The sequence below is a fragment of the Oxyura jamaicensis genome, chromosome 15 (assembly GCF_011077185.1).
Source record: "Oxyura jamaicensis isolate SHBP4307 breed ruddy duck chromosome 15, BPBGC_Ojam_1.0, whole genome shotgun sequence".
NCBI classification, from domain to species: domain Eukaryota; kingdom Metazoa; phylum Chordata; class Aves; order Anseriformes; family Anatidae; genus Oxyura; species Oxyura jamaicensis.
The window spans coordinates 7,545,854-7,570,151 of record NC_048907.1 but is presented as its reverse complement, the minus strand read 5'-3'; the positions used below and the strand labels follow the sequence as shown (position 1 = coordinate 7,570,151).

General features: G+C 47.0%; 2 protein-coding genes and 1 long non-coding RNA gene across 5 annotated transcripts in view; 2 read left to right on the top strand and 1 right to left on the bottom strand.

Annotated features, from left to right (window-relative positions):
* Positions 1-14,786, top strand: part of RAB35 (RAB35, member RAS oncogene family) — a 15,116-nt gene extending 330 nt beyond the window's left edge. The window contains exons 2-6 of the mRNA XM_035340992.1: positions 3,668-3,718; positions 4,485-4,608; positions 11,283-11,407; positions 11,496-11,620; positions 12,154-14,786. Of these exons, the coding sequence (XP_035196883.1) occupies positions 3,668-3,718; positions 4,485-4,608; positions 11,283-11,407; positions 11,496-11,620; positions 12,154-12,282 (554 nt within the window). The 3' untranslated portion in view covers positions 12,283-14,786. The remainder of the gene's footprint in view (positions 1-3,667; positions 3,719-4,484; positions 4,609-11,282; positions 11,408-11,495; positions 11,621-12,153) is intronic.
* LOC118175095 lies at positions 617-3,423 on the top strand. Its single transcript, XR_004754869.1, has 2 exons — positions 617-739; positions 2,263-3,423. It is a non-coding gene; the product is annotated as an uncharacterized LOC118175095 (long non-coding RNA).
* A 928-nt stretch (positions 14,787-15,714) lies between the features above and the next one.
* Positions 15,715-24,298, bottom strand: part of BICDL1 (BICD family like cargo adaptor 1) — a 53,555-nt gene continuing 44,971 nt past the window's right edge. For 2 of the 3 annotated variants that reach the window (XM_035340991.1, XM_035340990.1), the window contains one exon: positions 15,715-19,904. In XM_035340991.1, the coding sequence (XP_035196882.1) occupies positions 19,704-19,904 (201 nt within the window). In that variant the 3' untranslated portion in view covers positions 15,715-19,703. Of the gene's footprint in view, positions 19,905-23,426; positions 23,536-24,298 lie in introns of all 3 variants that reach the window. The other variant, XR_004754867.1, reaches the window with a different exon arrangement.

Genomic DNA, 24,298 nt, shown 5'->3' with positions numbered 1-24,298 from the left:
CCCCCCCCCCCCCCCCCGTGAGGGGACCGGGCTGAGGGGGCCCGGAGCTGAGGCCTGAGGGGGGGGCGCGGCCCGGCTGGGCCTCGCCGGGGGGTGTGGTGAAGGGGGTGGGGTTAAAAAAAAAGGGGGAAAAGGTAAAAATCGGGGGTGTGAGGGGAAGGGGCAGTGGGGGGGTTGCTGCGGGGTGTGGGGGACAAGGATGGGGATCTTGGGGGGCGGCTGAGGGTGGGGGCTCCTGGTCGGCCTCGTAGCGGCTGGGGGTAGGGGGTTGGGTGTCCACACATCGGGCAGGGCTGGGGGCTGGGTGCTGGGAGCTGGGCTCCCTGCTCCCCAAACTGGGGAGTGCTGCCCCCCCAAATCGGGCAGAGCTGGGGGCTGGGTGCCCCCACATGGGGCAGGGCTGGGTGCCCTATTCCCCACATCAGGCAGAGCTGGGTGCTGAGAACCCCCCCCAAATCCAGCAGACCTGGGAGCTGGGCTCCCTGCTCCCCACATCGCCCCTTAGCCCTGCCCCAGCCTGAAGTCTCCCCTCTGCAGGTTGTCATTTTTATTTTTAATCCTCGCCAAGCTGGTGGCTGTGTGTGCCTTTAGTTGTGGTCTAGCTGTTTGCACCTAGGCCAGCTGTGGAGAAGGGGCAGCTACACAGCTTGCAAATAAAGCAGGAATGCTCCTGCAGCAGTTTCAGAAACTTCTGGAGGGCTGGCATGTGAACTCAGCCTGGGTCTGCAGCTTAGTCTAGGTACGTAAGAAGCGGGACAGGGACGATTCCTACCCCAGCCCAGCTCTGCCTTGGTAACACTCCAGCACCTTACAGTTAAATTTCCATAAATTGGAGTAGATGGCATCCACCCTCATCTTTTCGAAGAGGTGTGGTCCGTGAGGCAGCAGGTCCCGGCATGCAGCGAGGCATGGCTCTCGGGTGCAAGTGGAATGCTGCTCGATCTTGGCAGTTGTCACCTCGAGAAGCTTTTGCTGTATGTGAAGGTATTCTGTTCTGTATTCTGTGTGTCAGCAAGAAGGAATAGGCTGCTTCAGAACCAAGTCTAAAAGGAAGAGGGAGAACAGGACGAGAGCTTCAGAGCAGCTTAAAACCCTAGGCACTTCTGGGAGCCTGCGGATTATTAAAACCAAATGCTGCGTTCTGAGCAAAGCAGTAGCTCTGTTGCTTGCTGATGAGTTTCAAAACTGTTCAGGCAAGATAAACAGGATGGTGAAAACTCTTAGGGAGACTTCTCCTTGTTTTGAACAATTAAATTAATTTTTTCAGCCGAGCTGTCTTGAGCAACATCCCCATGCTGTTATCCAGCAAGAGGAGGAAAGTATTGTGGAATTGTCTGCTTGCCTGCGGTTCTCTGTTGGTGTAATTAAATCTCACTAGTTAGTTGGGGTATTGATTTTCTTTTTTGTTTTTGTTTTTGCTTACCCCACCAGGAAGGCTTTGTCCCTGCTTCCACAAAACAGCTTGCTTGCCTTGTTTATTGATGTTTAGAGAAGCCTTGCGATAGGAAGTGGACTGATAGGGCTGGATGATTGTTTCATCTGCTTTCCCCGTATGCAAATACGTTTGAGGGCAGTAGGTTTGTGTGTTTTTAGAACAGGTCATCTCGAGAAGCTGCTGGTTATCTCCGCTGTGCCGAATGTTTAAAATTAATACAGATGATCTGTGCTTTGTACATGCTGCTTCAATTTACTTGTGCTTTTTTAATTCCCCTCGCTGCTTGGCAAGATGTGGGTTTAGAAACTGGAAGGGCACAGAAATTTGCTTTTAACTTTAATTTTGCCAAGTCAGTAGGGCCTTCCTTGTTCTGTTTCGGTTTGCTGCCTGGAACGAGCCGAGAGCCCTGCAAGCTCTTCAGATCTTCAAATAACTCTGTGTAGGAAGTGGAGTATGATAAAGAGTCTGGTTTCTCTTGACTCGCACAGTGTGGGTCAGAGGCAGCGTGTGCTCAGTGACACCGCCGTCATCTGGAGCGTGTTCCAGGGTTCGGGGGCTCCTCCTGTCGAGCAGCCAGCTGAGTGCTGAGGGCAGGATGGTGCTGGTGCGGCGGTGGTCGGTCTGACGGCGCCGGGGTCCTGTGCAGCCCGGGCAGTTCTGCTCTGCAGGGCAGCCTGAGGCTGGCTGGCTTCTTAAACAAGTGCTGTGGTCTGACAGGTCTGCAGGTTCCAGCATCTGCTTGCCTTCTATTAAGCTGGGGGCCACGGCTGTTTGATCAAAGAGCAGAGTACCCGCTGAAGACGTTTCCTTTTTTTCCTTATTTTTAGCTGACTGGCATTGTGCATGGGCTTGCCTCTCACTAAATAAACAGCGCTCTGTCCAGTTTTGGGAACTGCTCTGCTGCCTTTTTTGAGCTCAGAGGTGTGCTCCGTATACGCATGCTGTAGCTTTGTGGTTTATTTCGTGGCTCTTTCTTTTCCCCTAATGCTCAATGTGGAATGAGTCTGGCTTCTCTGAGTGTTTGGTGGCTTGAGCTCCTTGCAAGTGAGATGTGTTTTACGGGTGTCATGCTGATTTTAGTGGGAGTTGGTTTATATTTTTGCTGGTAGCTGTCTTCAGATGCAGACAGCCAAGAACTATTGGAGGTCTGTGTAGCCTTTACTTGTACCTTTAAATGTTCTTCTGTTAAGAAGAATTTGTGAGTTATACATCTTCAAAATAAAGAGCTTAAATAACTTCTACCTGCAAAGATTTAATAGATAATCACCCTGGTGAGCTTGAATTTCCTCTTCGTGCTGTAGCAGGTCGTTTTTTTGGAGGGGGAGGAGGAGGAGAGGAAGGGACGGCAACAACAGAGATGTGATATAGAGATAACAACTCCCAGGCGTTCTGATCCCCCGATGCCCTCGGTTGGGTGTGCAGGGACAAGCTTCCTATGATTCGTGTTCCAAGACCTGTGAGAAGTGCTTCCATGCAAAAGGGTGTGATCAGCGTGCAAACAGTCGATTAAGGAAAGCATGGATGCACTGCTCCTCAAAGCACTTACAACAAATTTATTTGTTTATTTATTAATTTATGGAACGTTCTGGCAGCAGGTACAGCTTCAGCAAGGTGTTGTCCTTCCTGTTAGGTGTAGAGCAAGCTGAGTTTGGATGCTCTAGAACAAACAGCTCCTCTGTTTGGTTTAGGTTTCGGTTAAACTGTGGCCACGATAACGTAAGCTTTGTAAAACCAAACCCTAGTCTGATTGTCTAAGTAGTCCAAATTCCACTGCAGTTCAGCACGGCGCAGATGAATGGGAGGTAGGCAGTGGTGCAAGCTGATGTGCAAGTGGAATTCAACGGCAAAGCTGAGAGCGGTGCTCTGAGCACGTCAGCAGGACGTACCCAGCTTTGCATTTAGTTCTTACTGCCCTGAGACCCCTTAGAATGAGTCGCAAACTGCAGAAAATAGCTGGAGTTTGCTGAGGGCTGGAAAAGGAGGGGACAGAAAAAAAGGACACCAATCCTGTGTTGCTCCAGGAAGCATACCAAGTCCTGGAGTGACCGCAGTGTGCCACTGGGCACTTGATGAAATATTCAGGAAGAGTGCTGAGGTGACTGCTGGGGGTGCTGGTACCGACTTAGCAGCCGAGAAAGGTTCTGGTTAAAGCATGCAGCGAGCGGCTAAGATACTTCTGTGTTTCCTGATATCCACGATGACTGTACTCAAAGATGTCTTTATTTGTCATAGGTGTGGGCAAGAGCAGTTTGCTGTTGCGTTTTGCAGATAATACCTTCTCAGGTGAGTATTTTGTTTACTTCTCTAAGTGAAATGGTCAAGGTCTGCTCCAGGGCTCCTGGTTGGCAAGGAGTTCTTGCACGGCTCTTACACTGGTAGCAGTATTAGGAAGGGGTTTCTGAATCTGCTTCCCTCGGTACAAGCCCCTCTAAGCCATCCTGTTGGATCTCCACTTACAACTGAGAGTACCACAGCGTTCCGATACTGACGTGGTTCCAGAAATAGCTTAGTTTTTTATCTTATGCTGTGCTCCGTGCAGACTCCCCATTAGCCCTTTGGGATTTAGGCTGATTGAATATTGTAGCTAAATCACTTACATTTGTGACATAACTAATTTATTGGGAGGAAACTGGCAGAAGAGACTGTATTCAAAACAGGCGACTGCATTAGCATTTGAGGCAAAGCTTTGTCTCAACGCTTTCACATGTGGAATACTTGCGTAGTTACCGTCCGTGTCTTAAGATACTCGAGTGCTTACCCTTGACCACCAGTGCAGTATAAGAAGAATTTTATTTTTCAGCAGTGTTTTAACTTTTAAGGATGGCGTGGGGGATGGGCCTTAATGGCTAGAAAAAAATAATCAATTTGCCGCAGATAAAATATGCGGATCAACATAACCCCAGAGGGCATTTTAAAAGATGAGCAGATGGGAGAAAGTTGTCCCCCTGTCCAGCATGAGAGCTACTGCCAAACGGGGCTCAGAAGTGTGTTTTGAGCCATGCAAAGTAAACAAGACTTACGTTCTCACTTATCCACACTTCCCTTTCAGGCAGCTACATTACCACAATCGGAGTGGACTTTAAAATCCGGACGGTGGAGATCAATGGAGAGAAAGTGAAGCTACAGATCTGGGACACAGCTGGACAGGAGCGCTTCCGGACCATCACATCAACGTGAGGATAACTGGGCTTTGTGACGTATAGCTTTGCAAATGGATCTTGTAGTTTAGATATTTTAATGGTGCAGTTAATTAGCTAACGATAGCTGTGTTGTCTGCGTAGTGGGACTTCTCTCAGCTGACTGAGAACAGGCAGGGGTGGTGTTACTGCGTTCAGTTTGAAGCTGGGACTTTAGATCTCCTCAGTCTTCAGTGCATTTCCATGCTGGCTTTGTCTTATTCCTCTGCTTCGAGTTCCCAAACTGGAGTTATTTCACTCTTTTGCATATACTAGAGAACTAATCTCGAGAACCTGCCCAGGAAGGTCATCATCTGATCGGATATACGGCAGGAGCTCAGGCACAAACCCTTTGTGTTGTATAGCTAACGAGTAGCTCTGAGGTCTAAGAATAGGGTAACCGCTGGTTAGTTTTCTTTTAGGACAGAGGTATTTAAAGGCCATCTTTGTCTTGAATTCTGGTGAAGCAGACACCCACACAAAGTTAACCTTTTCCTTGGTCTGAGTTCAGTTTCATGCTCATTGTCCTTTTGAACAGCGTGTGCGCAGCTTTTCCTGTTCCTGAAGAAACCACACCCAGAGCTACTGCGATGGGAACTAAGAATAAAGTGTGCTTGTAAACCAAGTGCAGTAAACGCTGGAGTGCTCAACGTGGCACTAGGGGACTAAGAAGAAATATACTTAGAAAATAGAGCTTTAATACATAAAGGAAACAAAAGAATAATAAAAATGAATTATTGTAAGGTCCAGGTGTTTCACTTGGTCTTTCGTGACTGACTTCTCTTCTGGGTCTAGTTTGAGAGGAGGGTCATTTTCAGCTGAGGTATTGATTAAATTACTCAGACACGAAAATAGTGGGGCTGGTTGCATCCGTGCTGTGCCTGAACAGCTAGAAATGGCAAAATCGAACCTGTGCCCCGCCCCTTTCCTCTGCCCTTCTAGACGGATGTTACTGGATTACTTCCATTGTTTCCAAAGTGTTTGGCTTGAAAAAGCTCCGTTGCCTCTCGTAGGGTTCCTGTGCGTGACATCACTTCTTGTTGGAGCGCGGCAGCCAGCTTCAGGCAGGAAGCGGCGAGGGGGAGGCAGCAACGCACCGCCGCAGCTCAGCTCGTATCGTATCAGCTGTGCGGACGGGCGAGTCCGGGTGCCCCAATTAGTGCTGAGTCAGCAGCGGCCCTTCCTGTTTGCAGATTCCCTGACACAACTCGGAGCTGCGTTAATGAGCGTTGGTTTGTGGGGCTGAGAGGCTGATGCCAGCTAGTTTAAAAAGCCCTGGTATCCGCCGCTGAATGGGGAATACCGGGAAAAGAGGCTTCCTTTTGTGAGCGGGAATAGCGGCAGGTCAGACTTTGCGTGGTGTTTTATGGATTTTTTTCTTCAATTACAGTAGCAAACGGAGAAGCTGAAGTGATTGGAGGCATTTGTGCCATGACCTGTTTGAACTCAGTTGTTCCTCTCGTTTGCATGGCTTTTTACCAGAGCGAGTATAACTTGTGCTCTTGGGAAAGCGAAGGCCCCAATTTTCCTGCCTTAATGCTGGGAAAGCAGCTACAGAATCTTGCATGGCCAGGAAAAAGGAGTTGAATTTTATGCAGCTTCGAGCAAAGAAGTGACAGTGTCTGAGTGCGTTTGACCTGTTGAGGAAAACACTTTGTGAATGGTGATGGTACTGGGGGGCTTCGCTTGCTGCTAGGTGGGCTGGCTGTGCCTGTCCAGCATTCCCTGCTGATTTTCCAAAGGCACCCTTGACCTGGACGTACCACCTGTGAAAACAATAGGTAACAAGGTTCTGATTTTGGAAAGGGTTTTGTCTCCTTTTGTTTGGCAAAGGAATGCAGTAGCTGGTTTGCCTGGAAGCAAGGGAGCCTCAAACTGAGGTACAGCGTTAATATCTGCGGAAGGGCTCTGCTGACCGTATCGTGGGAGGAGCGGAGTGTGGGTGCACGGTCAGCAGAGTGGTGCGGAGTCTTTGTTACGGTGACAGTTTAGATTGAGGTTAAGAATATAAGAAGGTGTTACCTCAGAGATATTTTAGGGCAGGAAGTCCCTCCGCAGTTAAAGGTAGAGTTGAGATTCACGTTGAGCCAAGCCTGGCAAGCAAGCCTGAAATTGGAGCCCACCTGGTAATAATGTAATAGTTGGAAGTGCTGCAGCGTAAACCTGGGATTGCAAAATGGCTGAAGTGGAAGGAAGTTAACAGTAAAACATTGGGAAACATTAAAATATTATACTGTTTTGATTGTACTTGACTGCAGGTACAGAGCTGAAGAACAAAATAAAACTTAAGGAGAAGAAATCAATTTGATCAGGAGCGTTCTAAAGGAACTCAGGAATGTCAAACCAGATTAGATTTGTGGACTGAGGAGCATAAAAGCAGCTGTTTTTACTGTCTACTAGATGTAGAAATACTGGGATAACTGGTACCTAGTGGGAGGAGAGGCTAAGTTGTAGTAATTTGGTTGGCATGGAACGTCATCCAAACTGCAGCTTGATTTCAATTCACCGAAGAGGTAGCATGCCAGAATTCAGCTGTGTTAACAGAAATACTTGAGCTGTATGAACAGGCAGTTCCTGTGCTTGATTTGCTGTTGTGTTTAAGGACTCCTCTATCCTGATCAGGACTGTGGGTTTAGGGTTTAAGCGTTAGGTAATAGTTGTCAGCTGTTAGCTCAGGATGAATAGTAAAAGCAGAGGAACTTCCTTCCATGTGTTTATGTGGAATGGCATGCTCAAGAGAGGGATAAGCATTCGGAGAGGATGGAATTGCTCCGTGTTGTAAAACAGATATGATGGTCAAAAGACTAGTCACACAGACCTCTGGCTATACAACAGATGTCTTCTTTCAGGTGCCTTGGAAGCACAAGTATGAAAATAGATGATTAGAATTCTTTGGAATTGTTTAGAATTCTAGAGGAATGAAAAACAAGGCAATGTCCTACCAACAATTGAACTATTAACAAAGATGCTAGATTAAACCAGTGACCTCTCTTTCAAGTTGGTCAGTTACCTTTTTTTCCCCTGGAAAAAGGAACTTATGCGCCATACTGAACCGATGCCATCAGTGGGACCCATCTTCTAGGTCCTGCTTAGCTGCCTTCAGCCTTGGTGATCTTCTAATCTTGGGAATAATTTACTAGGGGAAATCTGAGAACTTTCTTATTGGTATCTTGTAGGAAATGCAACAGTGGAGGCAAAATGTTCCTTTCTGCTCAGAAGGGTAGCCTTCGGAGATCGTAGGATGTGGGTAGCTGAAAGATGTGTTCAGCTTGGTCAGCCAGTTCTGAAGATTTTCTGTTTTAATACTGCAGTTTTAGTAGGTAACATTTTCATGGCAGTTTTTAGTATCTCTATAGGTAAAACAAGCCACTTGGCTACTCCTGTACTAATTTCAACTGCTATCATTCTGAAGCCTTTCCCACACCAAAGCTAAAGTTAAAGTCTAGGGAACTTTTTCCAACCATATGGAGGATTGTTGTTGCTACCAAGCATCCAAAGGCATGTGGAAATAGCTTAGATCTGGTTGTCTTTCATCTCAGTGGGATACTTGGGCACTCTACAGATGAGTAACTCTTCTATAACTTCTTGTTTGCTGTGTTTTTAAAACATGTTTATCACTGGGAGCAGTAGCAGGTACTGTTGAGGTTTGTAGGGTAGATGGCAGACCTCCCTGCCAGAGGACAGCCAGCATCAGTCGTTTAGTCCTTGAACGGGAGGGTCAGTTTGAGAACTTCATTCCTCTTCTGCTCTGATTCCTACGGTATCCATCTTCCATGAAATGTGGATGGGAAGAAGCTAAAGCTTCTTTCTCTAGTGTCAAAGCTCCAGCTACCTCTTGGTTGCCAAAAGCATAAAACTTACACCTACCTCTCCCTGAATGCCACAAGCCCCATCTGTTCTCAGCTCGCCAAAGCCTACATTCCTATAAAAGCAGCTCTGCACGGCATCAGTCTGAAATCTGAACTGCGGAGTAGCATAAACCAGATTTTGGTCTTTTAGCGCTGTCCTGCACTTGAGGTTGCAGAACTTCTGCTGTGCTTGTTCAGGCTAAAATGTTATCTAGGACATGAGTCTGTACCTAACAAATGTGAGAAAACAGCACGGCTATTTTTTTTGTTTAAAGTGTGTTTTAGGAGACTAAATAGAGCTAGAGAATAAAAGGTAGTCGGTCTTATCTCTCAGGCTGCTAAAAGGTAACGTCAGCCAATGGAGAAAATGACATTTTAGTGGAGATGAGGGGTTGGCAACCTTTCTAGAACGGTGTGCCAGACAATTTTCCCTTCCAAAAATAGAAGCAGTGTGTGCTGGTAGGAGCTCAGCAGGAGTCAGGGGTTGCTGTCTTGCACAAAGGAAGATATTTCTGATGCGGTGGTTGGCAATATTACTGCTGTGTGGCAGGAGCTCCCAGCTCCCGCAGGGCTTTGAATGCCACAGTGGTGTGCGCTGCGTGGTCCAGCCCACAGTCCTCATCTCTAGGAGCAAATGGCAGCGTGTCAGGAGGGGGACCTGTACGTGCAGGGCGCGTTCTCCTACTCCCCGACATCATATGTTGTTGCTTAGAAGAAAACCGGGATGCGTGGGCAAGGTAGGAGCTGCAGGATGCTCCGGTGGGTCCGCTGATGACGGGGATGCCAGGCATGGCTTTGTGGGGAGCGCGGCAGAGCGAAGCGGCTCTGCGTTGGTGTTACTGAACCACGGCTTGCCTCCAAAGGCTGGATCTTGTCGTTGCAAATGTAAAGCTCAGTGTTAGGGAGGAAGTGGTAGGTCAGCCCGAGGGTTGCTGAGTTAAAGGACTATTAAGTGATACAGGAGAGTCATAAACCAGTATTCATCAAACACTGCAGTACATGCTGCTGTCAGGCTTGGCAATGTATGGATTCAGGTTGTGGAATATTTTTTCCTTTAAAGGGTCTAAGCTGTAAAATGAAATAGAGCTTGTAACTAAGTAAGGCACAAATGCAGTGCTGTAGCAAGTTTTAAAGTGTTAAAGGAGCTGATTGGGAAAGGATTAGAATATTTGACAGTGCAGGGTCTCGTATTGACTGAGAATAAATAACTCTCACCTGAGTTAGTTCCTGCCAAGGCAAATGGGTACAACCACAAATGAGTGGTAAAGCATAGCATGGAAGAAGTATTTGGCTGTCTTCTGGAAGCCCCCAGGTGAGCAAGTGAAGTGGCTCTCCGGCTGCTGTAGAGTACGCGTTGTATCACAGAGAAGCACTGATGTGCAGTAGCGATCGCTGCAAAGCCATTGTGAGAGGAAAGGGCTAGGAGGAGACGCGTGCGCTCGCCAGAGACAGGCGTGTATCACATCTGAGTCTTAATGGCTTGTAAAGGTGGCTGCCTTCTGTTAAAGGAGGGATGGTGAGGCCAAAGGTGAGGAAGACAGTGACTTACTCAAGTGCATCAATAGCAGAAGTGAGATAAAACTGAGGTCTTCTAAGACGTAGCGCAATTGATTAGATTAAATGGTTTTGAATTTCAAACTCGTGTTCGCTGAGTTGGAATAAACTGTCTGAGCACCAGGGTGGTCACAGCACGTGTCTAAAGGGCAGCAGAAGGGAGCTGCAAGAGGCGCTCGTGTTGTGAGATCTAGCTCTAGAAATGTGTCACAATTTAAGGGAAATTCCTCAGGTTCGGTATGCTGAATTCTTGCATTTGTTTTAATAACAGATCTTGATCATAAAATTATAGAGATCTTAATATTGATCATAAGAGGAGGTAGTGAATGGGGGAAAAAGATAAAGCTACTCAAAGTACAAAAACTGGCTGCTGGTAAAGGCCTTGCTGTCAGTTGTTTCTATTATTTTTTTTGTTGGTCAAAGCTGCCTAATTTGCAGCAGAGAAAATACCTGGTAGCCCTGTGAATGTGGCTGAAAACTGAAGAGGTGGAGCTTGCTTTATTTATGTAGCATTCTCGTGGTGCCCATGCTGCCTGCCTTCAGTAGCTTCATGCAGGTGATGATGCTGGAATTTGAATTCAGCTTTTTTTCTTGAATATCAGATCTGTTTATCTCTTAAAGGTGCTGATTGTCCGAGATTAATGGGAATAAACTGAAGCAAAGCTTATTTTTAATGGCTAAAGGTAGCAGAACGCACTGGGTATGCATATGGAGTAGATCTGTTGAGTAGGAAGGTGCGATCAGAGCACAGTCGTTCAACAGGACAGGAATTTTTGTGAGCTCTAGAGAACTGTGACTGAGGGTTGAGTATATTTGGAGATCTGCTGTGAAATTTTAGTCTGCAAGTAAACTTCCATAGATAACGGAATTGCTGCAAAGCCTCTGTGGCTTGTGCAGTGGTAAGGTCCACAACACAGAGGTGCCGAGGGCTTTTTGGGGGCACCACCACCTCTTGCTCACATTGCTGGAAGACGTTACTCATCTTTGAGGGTTTTGGCAGCCTGAACAAGAAGACAGCAACAGTCTTTAGACTTGGAAACCTCCTTGCATGGGCTAAGTGAGCAGGGAACTCTGTAGGTTTAGAGGAACAGCTTGTGACCTAAATGCTGTAGAAGAATTAAATGACTCCTGTTGGAAAGAAAATGGGGGCACCTGATTGCCTTAACTTGGGGATCGCTGTGAATCTCGTGGAAGCTGAGTGCAAGAGAAAGAGCTGAGAAAGTGAGGCGTAACTTGAGTTAACATTTCTTGTCTTGTCCTGCTCCGTAGGTATTACAGAGGAACGCATGGGGTCATTGTTGTCTATGATGTAACCAGTGCAGAATCTTTTGTGAATGTAAAACGGTGGTTGCATGAAATTAATCAAAATTGTGATGATGTCTGCCGGATACTAGGTAAGTTATTGATCAGAGCTTTAGAGCATCTTATTTAGTGGGCTGACCTACTGAAGTACTGTACTGACTTTTTTCTTCCCTTTTCTAGTGGGGAATAAAAACGATGACCCGGAACGAAAAGTGGTAGAAACAGAAGATGCCTATAAATTCGCTGGGCAGATGGAGATCCAATTGTTTGAGACCAGCGCCAAAGAAAATATTAATGTGGAAGAGGTAATATAATGCGTGGAACAGAGTATGTATAGAACTATTTGGAGATAATGGTTTGAGGAAAAAATAAGGATTACATTATTCTTGCTGAGGAAGAAGGATACTTCATTGCAGATTGCATGTGAGAAGGTAAAAATGACAAGAGGAGGCTTCCAACCACCTCTGGTTGTGGTGGAGTGAGATGAAGGAGGCCTCGTTGCATTTCATTAGTGTTTCAGGGCTAACACATCAGGCATGTTCTCAGGAAAGATTCTTCACTGGGAGGGATGCTTGCAGGAGGTAGAACTTGCTCAGTCTTCACTACAGGCCTCAGCTGCCAAACTGACCTGTTTGGGAAAGGGGATTGAGGCATCACTGATTTAGCGTGGAAGCGTGTCTGGAGGATGCCTGATTTGAACTTGGCCCATCGTGGGTTGGGGAAGCGTACTGAACTTTACTGACATATCAAGAAGAGTGGATGCTGTTCTTTTAAAGCAGCTCCCTAATGGCTAGTCATAGTTCTTTGGGTGGTCTGATCTCGCTTGTTTCTCTTGCAGATGTTTAATTGCATTACAGAGCTAGTTCTGCGAGCGAAGAAAGAAAACTTAGCAAAGCAGCAACAGCAGCAACAGAATGATGTGGTGAAGCTAACGAAGAACAGTAAAAGGAAGAAGCGGTGCTGCTAATGCCCTTTCCCTGCTGCAGAGACTCTGCTCTGACAGATCAGCCCCTCCAGCTAGACTCGGGCAATTCCACTGGGGCAGGCTTTGGGAGGACTTTCTCAGTTTTGTGCCGTTATTTAAAGATTATTTTCTCTTCATGTTTTCTATCAAGAGGCGCTGGCACCTTACCACTTCAGTGCCAAGAAGGTATCGGATGGAATCTTGCCCCCCTCTCCTCCCCTGCTCATTCCAGTGCGCCTTGTAGACAAGAAAGGACGTTGCCTACCAAGTGGACTAATTAACCCAAGAGTTTGTATATAATGTATATTGCTTTAACCAGCCTCGCCTCCCTGTTGTCGCTTTGGCTTATGCCTTCTTAATGTCAACCAATCATGGACTGCAGAGTTCACCTTTTTAAAGAAGTAGTACAAAGTTCTTAATTCGAGTCGGCCCCGGGCTGGCAGGAACTGCTTCCTGGGGCCTCCGGCTTCATTTCTGTTGGGCTCCAGGCTGGCAACTGGTGCCCCTGGGGTCTGTGGCTTCACTTTGAGTTCCAGGCTTTTACTGGGGCTCAGGCTTTGTTTTTCTAGGTACCAGGATCGCAGGTGTTGCTGCTGGAGCCTGGGGTTTCACTTCACCAGCCCCTGGGCTGGCAGCTGGTGCTGCTGCTGGGGCCTTGAATTTCAGTTTGCCATGGTCCAGGTTTGTGGCTGCGTCCTTGGGTTTCACCTTCTTGTGCTGCAGCCCAGCCGTACCCGTGCTCTCCTTCAGTTTGTATCAAGATACTGAAAAACAAACCAACCTGCAGAAGTGGGATTTATTTGGATTTTTTTTTTTTTAAGGCAAAATTTAACTCCTTTGACGTCTGCTTTTGGTTCTGCCACGGTCCTAAGTGAGGGTCCATTTCTTTTGAGAACAAAAACCTCGTGATTCTGCCAAAAAACACAATACCCCTTCTCTTCATTGTCCTGTCAACAAATGAGATCTGAACTTGAATGTGAATTTTGGTGGCAAAGCTGTTTTTGAGTGAGAAAAGGTATGAAAATAAAGCCAGCTGTTCTAGATTGGTGTCTGAATATGGAAGCTGCTGCAGGATCATTCGCAGGATTCTCCTAGTAGAAAGGAGGACTGCTGTCTAATGTGAGGAAATGGAAAGCTTCCTTGCTTGGGTTATGTGGTGGTGGAGGATCACCCCTGGAAACAAACTGGTCTTGCTGTGCTCAGTAATGTTTTCCTGGCCCTTGTTGGCTTCTCTGGGAAAACGAGGGCTCAGTTTATCGGCCTGGATAGGTATAGTTAAAGGTGGAGAGAGTATGTGTGTGTAACTAAGATATCAAATGTCTGGGCTGAATGTACATGCTCAGCACCTGAATAATTGCTGAAACAATAATTAAACAAAATCTTTAAAATGAATAAAAGGCATGGAGGATATGACTTCCTTTAAGATCTTGAAGATGGACATATTCAATTTGTCAGTGAGAGGCCCTATGGAATTGCTGGCCTTGGTTTGGTAGGATGTGATTCACCAATGCCCATGAGCTCTGAATCAGCCCTCCTCTCTCCCTTCCTCCCCCTTCCCCCAGGAGAGGCTAAAATTTAGTCACTTATTTTGTCTACATTCTTTTTTAGCTTTTATGGGTTGTGGTAAGAGTCCTAATCATACAATCACATCACAATCAATCACTTTAAGGACCTTTTTTTTTTTTTAAAAAAAATGAAAACAATGAATGTGTAACACGTTTTTAATCAGTTCAGGTGCTGGGAGTACATTTCCAGCTGCCTTCACCCATCTGTTTCCTTCACATATCTTTCATTGGTAGCCCAAGAATAAGATGGAGCTGGGATGCTAGTGTGAGCTCTGATATTTGTAAGACTCGAGCGGCTATGGAAAGTGGCAGCTTAAGTTGCTCCAGGTGTCCATCCTGTCTGCTTTCTGGTGTTGAATGTGGTGTATGCACAGGGAAGGAGCTCTGTCAGTCCTCAAAGCCTTCCTGTTGAAACGGAGCTGTCCTGTGACAGTTACCACTTCCAGATTAAAGGGCCCAACTGCGTTACTTTGGGACCCTTGTGGTAGCGAGTCTGCAGGTCTAGGAGGGAGCAACTTCGTACAGGCAGAAAAAGTAAAGAAAATGTCTGAATTTACTGGAACTGATGCAATAAAATGAGGAAATGGTGCACCCAAGCCTGGAGTGTTCTCTTATGTGGAAAGATTGATCCTCTTTGAGTCCAGGTCTTTGTGGCCACAATTTGAACTCTGCCAAGCCAGGTGTCCAGCTTCCTGGCTTGAAGTGGGATTTGTTTTTCTAGTGCTGGCTGTAGAGGAGCAGTTATATCTGCTCTTGCCACCGACTATTCAATTGGAAGGGGTGGGGACTGCATCTCTAGTGGTGTGCTGATGTGAAGTTTCCTAAATGTCGAGCAATGGAATGTCTAACTGGTTTGCTAGGATTATTTCTGTAATGAAAGTTTCTAATTATGCTTTTTAAATAATTTTAAAAAACTAAAAATAAAGGTTACAAGCTGCCAAATCTTTTTCAAGGCTCTGTTTCCTCTGCAGTCCAGCATCTGGAGGTGGAGGGTGGCAAGCCAGGGATGAGCCCTTCTGCTGTACGTGGAGGGTTCTTCTTTCTGGCAGGGGGTATTGGCAAAACAAAAATTCACGCTTTAAAATCCTTGGTTGCTATTGTAGTTTTAAATGTGAATCAAAGCGTAGGTTGGATCTGTTAACCTTATTTCTGCGTGAAAGAGATGCTAAATGATTTTGCTAGAATCTTTGTTCTACAAAAAACATTGAGAGAGCTTGAAAGCATTGCATCCAAGGCAGCAGGGGTCAGACCCCATGTGTACAAAGCATCTGGAGTCTCTCCTTGCTTTCACAGGGGTCTCTGAACATTTGTGTTTCTGTACAGGAGCTGTGCAGCTATCACCATGTGCTTGCTGCCAGTTTACCACTCCCTGCGCTTGGCACACAAACAGGCTCCTGGAGGCAGGTCCTCGCTTCTGGAGGAGCATGATGAAAATTTGCTGTGGAAAGATGCCGCCTCTTCTGCCTGTGCTGTCTTGCTGCAACCGTGCAGACAGGGGAATCCTCAGGGCACAGATGGTCCGAACCCCAGCTGGGGCAAGTTGGGTGTGTTTCACTGTCGCCTGTGTTTTGTCTGAACTCGTTATGTTTGAATATCCCTCCACTTAAAGGCCAGTAAAGGATAGAAATGGCTGGGTGGTGGTGAAGACTTCAGTTTTTCCTTTCTGTTTTCCTGTGCAGCAGGATGTGAGTGCTTCAAATGTTCTTTCTCTAGGACCATTCTCTTCTGAACGTGTGCACGTTCTTTATGTGGGTGAATTACTTGGGGGTGAAGAGGTACTAAAGCTGCTGCTAGGTGTTAAATGATGGTTCAAGAAGTGACTTTGTTCTGCACCTAGGCAGGATAAGCAGTGACTGGAGCTGAGACAGTATCGTATAAATGATCTGTTTTATTCTGAAGAGAACTATTTACAAAAGAAGTAGAGCATTGTTTTTACTAAAAATATGCCTTTATAGATTTTTATAATATGTATCTTATAAAAACCATACATTTATTTACATTACTGCTACATACAAAAATTACAGCACTGTGGTTTATGTACATATGTATAGATACATTCTTTCTGCTTGTCCCTGCTGTGTGCTTTTTCCCTTTCAATCCAAGGGAATTGTTGCTGCAGCACCCAGACGCTTCCTTTCTTGGCTTTTGGTTAAAACAATCTTGCTTTTTATAGCCGAGTGGGGAGTAGAGAGTTTGCCTGCTGCAGAGGCATATCTGGAATTTACCATCCTAAGTAGGACAAGTGCATACAGCTATAAAGTCCTTGTGCATGCAGCACTGCCTGTAACCTCACTTCTCTCTGCTCTGTGCAAAATTATTCCGTTGTCGTTAATTGATCTAGCATCCATCTTGATGGCAAGTTGCTGATCTACGTTTATATTAATATAAAGTGCTAGTGACTTGCCTTTCATTTGCATGTACATGTTTCTTGTTTACCATTGCTTCCCTTGCAGTTTGCTGAAGGGAGATTCATCCCCTTTCCCTTACGCTAGCATAGTCAGTGTTTGCCCAGCCTCCTGTTACTTAACTGTGGGAAAGTTCTTTGCAACTTTAATCTCAGCAGGCATCTTCTCTCTGCAACAAGGACTGTGCAGCACGACTGGTTAATTAACCATTATCTCACAAATAAGGGTGAGTGCTGTGTTTGGAGCTGCTGATCCCACTCATTAAATCTACTTCGGGATCCTGAGTACCTGCTGGATTAATGCGCTCCCTCCATCTCTTTCACTGGAGCTGAAGTTTCCTTTTTGTCATGTGTCTAACAAGTATCAAGTATCACAAGTGGAGTGAGTGACTCCTGACCCAACACTGCAAGGACAATTTCAGGTTCCTGGCCATTACGGAATGGGGGTGAGTGTTTAACGACAGTTCAAGGTGAAATAGACAGGACCTTGTTAAAACACGACATGACAAATGAGAACAGGACGGACTGCACTGATGAAGTTGTTAAAAAACAAAACAAAACCTAGCTGCTATGTTAAGGCAGTTTCTGTTCCTATTGAGTAGCAGCTCAGCACAAGGAGGTCTCCTTTGGTCTGTTGTCCAGTTCATTAAAACCCAATTTTCTTATACTTCTGGGTTTAGTAGTGCAACTAAGTCTTTCGGATTAAGGGGTTAGTTTTAAGAAACCACATCCAACTGGCACGTTGGAACATTCTGACTTCTTGCAATCTCTTCCATCACTGTTATTAAATAAATAAAATTGCAATGGGATTAAATAGGTTCCTCCTTAAATGAAGAGATGTGCTGTGCATTTCAATTGCCTACTCCTGCAACCGAATGAGTCACTTTCCTCTCAGCAAACATATAGCAGAAGGCACCTTTCTTCATCTCATTACTGCATCTTCGTTGGATAACTTAAGGCCCTTGCCTTAGGATTGCATACATACAGACAGACGTCCACACAGGGATGGAGTCCCACACAGCTGCTGGGTTTGTGGTTTGAAGAGCTGTTGGGACCTAGGAGATGACAGCAGAATAAAAGAGCTGCAAGGACCAAGACGTTCACATGGCTCTCCCAAAAATACGCAGTGTCATTTCCACAGAAATGCTGGATGACAACTGTCCACAGGTATCGCTGGCATCCATCAGTCCACGCCTAATTCTGCAGGTACCAGTTTGTCAGTGCGAATGGGTATAACTGAGTCCTGGCAGCAGGAGATGCTGAGCACGTGCCGCATGTCTCTGCCCTATTAAGAGTCACAGCCTAGGTACGATGGGACGATGAGGGTTTGCCATCCTGAGAGCACACTTGGCACTGCGCTAAGCCCCTCCACTTGCACAAGTGGATGCAAGCAGGCACTCAGTGGAAGGGAGACAAAAGGTTTCATTCTTTCCTGCCAGTGAGGCTCCAGACTCTCTAAGCATCAGACAATGTTGGTGGTGCTTTACCTAAGAATTTCCTGGAGTAGGTTCTACAATCCAGGCTTCATTGCTTTCAGGTAAATGTGTTTTACCACTCAGGTTTTTAGCATCATTCTCAATCCCAAAGAGTACTCTGCTCCTTGCAGAATGGCCCAGTGGCAGCTTCATACTAAAAAGGAAAAATGGGAATGCACAAATCTTTGTAGGCAGAAGGGATATTGGTGCTGAGGTATTATGTATGCCCTATGCACTAGGTACGTTAAATAGTTTCAAAAACAACCCCCCAAGCTCTTACCTGCTTCTTAGAAGGAGGTGTTCAATACCTAATTCTAGCAGAAAGCCTGTGACTGTAAATACTGAGCAGAGATGAGCAGCTTCCTGTAGGATGGTGTTTTAGCACCTAAGTTGCTGAGCAGGGCAGAGCTGAACGTGTACGTAGTTCCATCTCCCGTGGGACAGCATAGGGGGCAGCCTCCTCAAAGCAACAGGGAAACAAATCAGGGGCTGTGGTATTGTGAGCTGGGAGAATGTGTGAAAATTGCCTAACAGCAGCAGGCCATCTCTGAACGTGGCCTGGTGTAACTCACTGTTTTATGAAGGTAGACTGTGTTAAAGGGAAGAGCTGTAAGGTGCCCGTCCAGTGCGTAGGGAAATGTATTGCAGGATTTCCAGCACCGCTGTGTGCATACAACAGATAAGCTTTTTTTCCTTCTCATTGATCAAGTCTTGGTTACAGCAAAGCAGGCTCTGATCATCTTCGGTTAGGAGGAGATTTGGCAACCTGCTTGCTGAAGGGTTGAGTTGTAAACGACCCACAGGCAGAACAAATGCTCTCCATTTACATCAGGCCACAGCTAATAGTACCATGTGGGGGCAAAGAGCAGGCTACAGGATCTCCAGAGCTTTGTAGGTGCCCTCATTGCCTGTGGTTTAGTGAAGGTAGGTGTGTGCATGATTTTTAAGGATCATGTCTGCCAACCCAGCATCAGTAGGTCTTAGATTTCATTATGGGTAGGCTCTCAATGAGTTCTTTTCTGGGGGGTGGGGTGGCTATCAGGTTAAAATAACAGGTTTCTTAGTCTGGGAGGGGTACATGGCTTTGGGGAAAGGCATGTGATTTGAAGTTCCACAGCTACCTTTGCCATCAGTGGGACAGTATGCGCCCCAGGACTGAACATCCACAACGTTATTCAGTTTGTAGTCTGTTGTAGATGGTCAATCTTCTGGGGAGAAATCCTTAATATTTTTGTGCAACTGCAGACTCTGCAACTCTTCTCTCTGTAACAGGAGGGAGCTGTAGAAGATGGTAACATCAGCAAGCTTACAACTACCCTGGTCTGCAAGGAGCCTGGCTTCCCAGTGAGGGGTTAGGAGCTACATAGAGCCACAGCAGGGGGACAGTGCCCAGGCAGGATACGCAGTGAGGGTTCATCTTCCACTGTAGAGAAAGCTTCACTTGTCAAAATATGGCAATGCTGGGGCTGGAGCAACTCCAGTCTCAGCGGGATGGATGGAAGGATATCACAGCTGCCAGGCCTGGAGGGTGGTATACAGGACTCCTCTCCTCTTGCACTCAGCTCTCTTCTCCTCCCTGCACTCGCTGTGACGGCAGTTCCCAATCTCCTGCACTGCTTTGTCTTGGGGCTGCTTATTTCCTTCTCCAGCATGAGAATGCTTTTAAGACAATCGGATTATTCTTCACAGCAGAAACTAAACTGTGTCAAAGCGCCTAAAATATACCCTGAAGTTTACCACTTCACTTAATAAGAAAAGTTGATTTCAATTAGTAGCACATTGTCAATTTGCAGCTCTCCAATTCATGTAAACATTTGGTTCAGACCAGGTGCGGTGTTAATAGTGCAGAGTCTCAAGGGTTAACTCCTTTGACCCCTTTTTCTTCCTAGTGGATCAGAGTTGGGTCCATCAGCAGGCGGGGCAGCTGCCCCTCTCCCCATCTTGAAGCAGGAATTGGTGGAGAGGCTTTTCTTTTTCAAATTAATTTTTCTTGAAAAAGGAAAAGAGACGGTTCCCTTCTGCCCCGACGGGCTCGTCCCCCTGCGGCTCCGGCCTGAACACGGGGGAGGGTCTGGTACTCCGCTTCGCGCCGTAGCCACTGGAGAAGGAATAAGCAAGCTGGCTCCATTCCTTCGGGTGTTTGTCCATCAGCTGCTGGTCAATGACCCTGTGCATGTCATCCTGTGGCGGAGGGAGAGGAGACGGGCGTTAGCGGCAGCTGATGCTCAAGGGGAGCTCGCATAGGGACGCGGCTGGTGTGGGTGTGAAACAAGCAGTGATGAGATGAAGGATGACAAGTGTGGTGACAGCTCTAGCTCCCTGCCCAGCGACAGGTTCAGCCTCGTTTGCCACTGTGAGCTTTTTAGCGAGGAAGGAAGGTAAATCATGCTGTCTGAGGGGTGAACTGCTTGAGCAGTCTCACAGTGGAGCATCATGCCTGTGTGGGACTCTGCCTATAAGCTATGCCTCTCTGCTGCCTGTAGCTTTTAAATGTCCCCACTGGCGAGAAGAATAATAAAAAAAAAACAAATGCAGCTGATTGCAAAGCCAGGAAACAGAAGGAGGTCTGTCCTGAGCAGGTCTTTGCACTTGGTGCAGGCAGGTAGGTGCGGCAGAGCCGCCTGCACAGCCCCGTTACAGGGGCTTCCTGGGGAAAGGTGCCACCGGGAGCAGGACTGCTTTTGTACCAGACTTTAATGAGAAAAACCAGCTCCTTCCCGTGTGGTGGCAGAGCTGGGGGGAGCTCTGACTGACAGCTTGGCACCAACGACTGCAGTGTGGTTTTTTAAACGTAGCAGAAACACTCTGCTTTAATCCATGTTTGCAGCACAGTGAAATTGCTCCACACAAAATAATTAGTCAGCTCCGCTGCTGCTAATGACACGTGCTAATGTGTTCCTTGAAAACCTGGCTATCAATTCCACAGATTTTAAACCTTCAAACCCATTATTTCTGCTCTAATTGCGTAGTTAAACTGAAGCTTAGTGAAAATTTGTGTACGCAAACTAGCCCCACAGGAGGAGTCACCTATTCTCCAGCGGTTTGGTCCCTGATTAGGACCAAGGGCACTGTCCGGAGGGAACAAGGTTACCCAGGGCAGGCTGTAGCAGGGCAGCTCCCTCAGGGTAGCACTGAGCCGGTCATATTTTCCTGGGCTACCCCATGGACCTGTCTCCCTGCCAACTGGGAGGGTTGGCAGGGTCTCAGCAGTCACTGGCATCACGGCCCCAGAAGTGAAGACACACAGCCTCTGCTAGGAGAAACCCTCAGTGAAGCCTGGTTGCCTCTGAAGGCCACCATGAGCCATTTTCCATGGCCCTGGAGGGCTCAGGTGACCTCTCAGACCTACATCTCCTTGGGACAGCGTGGGAGATGGGGCTGCCCAGGGCTGTGGGTGCTAGCACCCATAGCCAACAGCTGCTTGGGATCCTGGTTTCAGGGGTGTCAAGCTGCACTGGTGGCCTGGAAGTTATGGGGGGCTGAAATTACTGTCTGATACAAGAAACCTGTTTTTAGGAGCAGAGAGAATTCGCTGCTGGGGAAGTTGCAACACGACTGCCATTGAACTGGTCTGAGCTGCTCTTTACCCCTTCCCTCTCTCCTTTGGCTGTTCCTCGCTCAGTTTCCTAGGTGAACTTAGACAACAGACTGGGTGCTGCTCATGGCTGGGCTATCTGGCAGCCTGAGGAGGATGGCAGTTTCTCTGCCAGCCAGCCAGCAGGCAAGGTCCTGAGCCCTGCAAGCCACCAGCGGGGTTCAGAGGGGAGCAGGAGAAGTGAGAAAGTGCCACCTTACCTCTTGTGACACTTCCAGGAGGGAAAAGGAACAAGAGCCATCACCTGAACCTGAATTTAGTATGAGGGGGTTCCCCAGGGGAGCATGAGGGTGTGGAGCTATGCGGACAGGGGAAGCTTTGGATCTTTTTAGAGCAGGACTAGAAAGGGAAGAGGCAGAGGGAGAGTTGAAGAGGTTAAGGCAAACATCAGCATTAAGGTTAGACAGGTTTCCAGAAGTGAAGCTGCCATGTAGAAACTTATGGCACTGGGATTTTGAAGGCAACTCTTCTGTCAGATGACGTGGGCACCCAGGCTGCAGCATGTCAGGTCTGTGTCCTTGGTTAATCACAGAATGAGGGATAGATTTGATTTTATGTACGTATTATACGTGTGCGTACAGAATATATTTGCAAATATTGTGCTATTGAGAGTGTTCTGCCTTCAGGTTCCCTGTCCTTGTCCCATCCACAACTGGGGCAGAGCTGTGGTCCCTGCCTTGGTGTGGGGCAGGGGCACACGAGTGCCTGGGGACACAGTGGGAGGACAGGCAGCAGGGCCATGAAACCCCTTTGACAAAGTGGTTTGTAAAGCTGGATGCCACGGCACTGGTGTGCTCTGGGCAGGAGGTTCTGCTCTTTTCAGGAGGAGTGAGGCTGAAGGAGGTGTAACTGGTGTTTATCCTCTTTGTGAGCTGGAGCCAGGCTCCCTCGCATGAGATAAGGGCTGGAGCTGCCCAGGGTGACCCTGCGGGCTGGCAGCTGTGTCCATGCAGGCTGCAGCTCTCCTCTAGCGTTGCAGCATTTTCTAACCTAACGGTGCCACTGTTGCTATTGCACTGAAGCCACTGAGCTCTTGTTTCAGAGGAGCTTTCCTTGTTTCTAAGATTGCTCCATCTTCATTCCTACCCCCCAGTAACCCCTTTCCTGTCCCAAGTTAGATAATGGCAAATACCAGTGTGGGACAGATGAGGCGTGGGGGCAACGTGCAAGGCCTTGCCTGTGCTACCCTTGTGCTAGGCTTAATTCTGTGACATTTTGACATTTTGCCTGTGGTGTATTTTATAGCTTGTATGACTAGTTGCCCATAGAAAACTGCAATCTCAATGATCCCTCATAAAGCACAGACTGAAAGTGTGCAAGAGCAACATTTTGTCATTTAAAGTCTCCATATATGCCCAGCTAAAGCAGCGAATCTCATCCCATTTTACCAGAAACATTCGACTTTGCAAGTCCTCAAAATAAGTAAATCACCTGGCTTCTTTTGTGACTGTAGCTGAGCTTCTGTTCTGGGGACACCAGGTGCTTGAAAACTATTTTGCTATGGTGTAACAGTACTTCAGGTCATAATGCTGGAAACAACTTTCTGCAGTGTGAATGGGCCTGATCCTCATCTCAGAGAGGCTTCTAGGAGCAGGACTGGGGTTGCTGTTTTGCTGTGGTTGGATGATGGTGTGTGAAAACAGATAGCAAACGTCTATTGTCAAAACTCTAAGCTGGGGATGTTCCAGCAAATACAGATGGTATTAAGCAAATAGGTCTGAATTGATACCTCTCATTCAAACTGAAGCAGAACTTGCAGAGTGACGTATATCGCTTACTAGATAATGAGGCTGAGAAGCAAAATGCCAGCCCCTACTTCAGGAAGTTTTCCAGATGCTAGATATGCTGAATGCACAGGATTAATGATACAGGGACCTCAGCCTGGCTTTCCCCATGGTGACCTGGGGCGTAAAGCCTCACTGCAGGGTGCTGCCCCTCGTGCCCTGGCCTGGTGCTGGGGGATGCAGGATCCTGAGGGGTGATGGAGAACCCCCACTGGCCCCTCTTGCTGGATGATGGTGAGGACAGAGGCAGATGCAGGTGATGGCAGCAGCGAATGGAGCAGGCAAGGGGATGGCAGGTGCTTGGTGAGGGCGCAGGGAGCTCACCTCAAAGGCAGGAGGGGTGTACGACTAAAGCTGTTGGTACAGGAACTGAGAAAGGCCACTAGATCAGAAACCAAAGGAGCCAGATAGTGAAAAGCCCTGAGGAAGCAAACTGTAAGCAGGAGAAAGAGAGAGAGAGAGAAAAAGAGAAACGAAAACACAGTGGAGTTGAAACAGGAGCGAGGTTGTATGGGAAAGGTTTCTACTGGTCAGGCTGGTTGTTAGTAGAGCTGGGGTCTTGCATGGTCTGCAATAAATTTATGTAACTGGCTTGGATCTTTTCTCTTACATCTGCTCATTTCCTATTAAAGCTACCCTCCCTCAGTGCTAGTTTCTTAGAGGACACAGCTTTGTCTGCTGTCAAGGGCTCTCTGTTTTTGCATGGGTCTTTCCCATTGACCCCAAGCAGAGCATCTCTGGGGCAGTGCCAAACTGCTATGGGTTTGAGATTTGATTTTTTGTTGTTACTGATATTTTTCTTTTCTTTTACCTTGGTGGAGAGCTGGGATTTTTGCTTTTCTATCTTGCCAGATCTTCTGAGCGGATGAAAACAGTGCAGCTATACCATGAAACCATCACCACAAGCTCCCTGCCTCCCATCCTTCTGTTTAGTTATGGAAACACAAGGACATGCTGTGTCCACATATCGACAAGGCTGTGACCACCCAGGGATACATCTTGCATGGACACCTCCCCAGAGAAACATCATGTTATTCTACAAAGCATACGATACCCGTGCCACATGCAACCATGAAATCCAGTTTGTTTCCCTATTTTAAATGGATATTCCTCTATAAATAATTAAAGAGGTATAACTGTATAACTAATTAACAGTTCACAGCTGAAAGGATTTGAACAGGGGGCTGTTCCCCCTC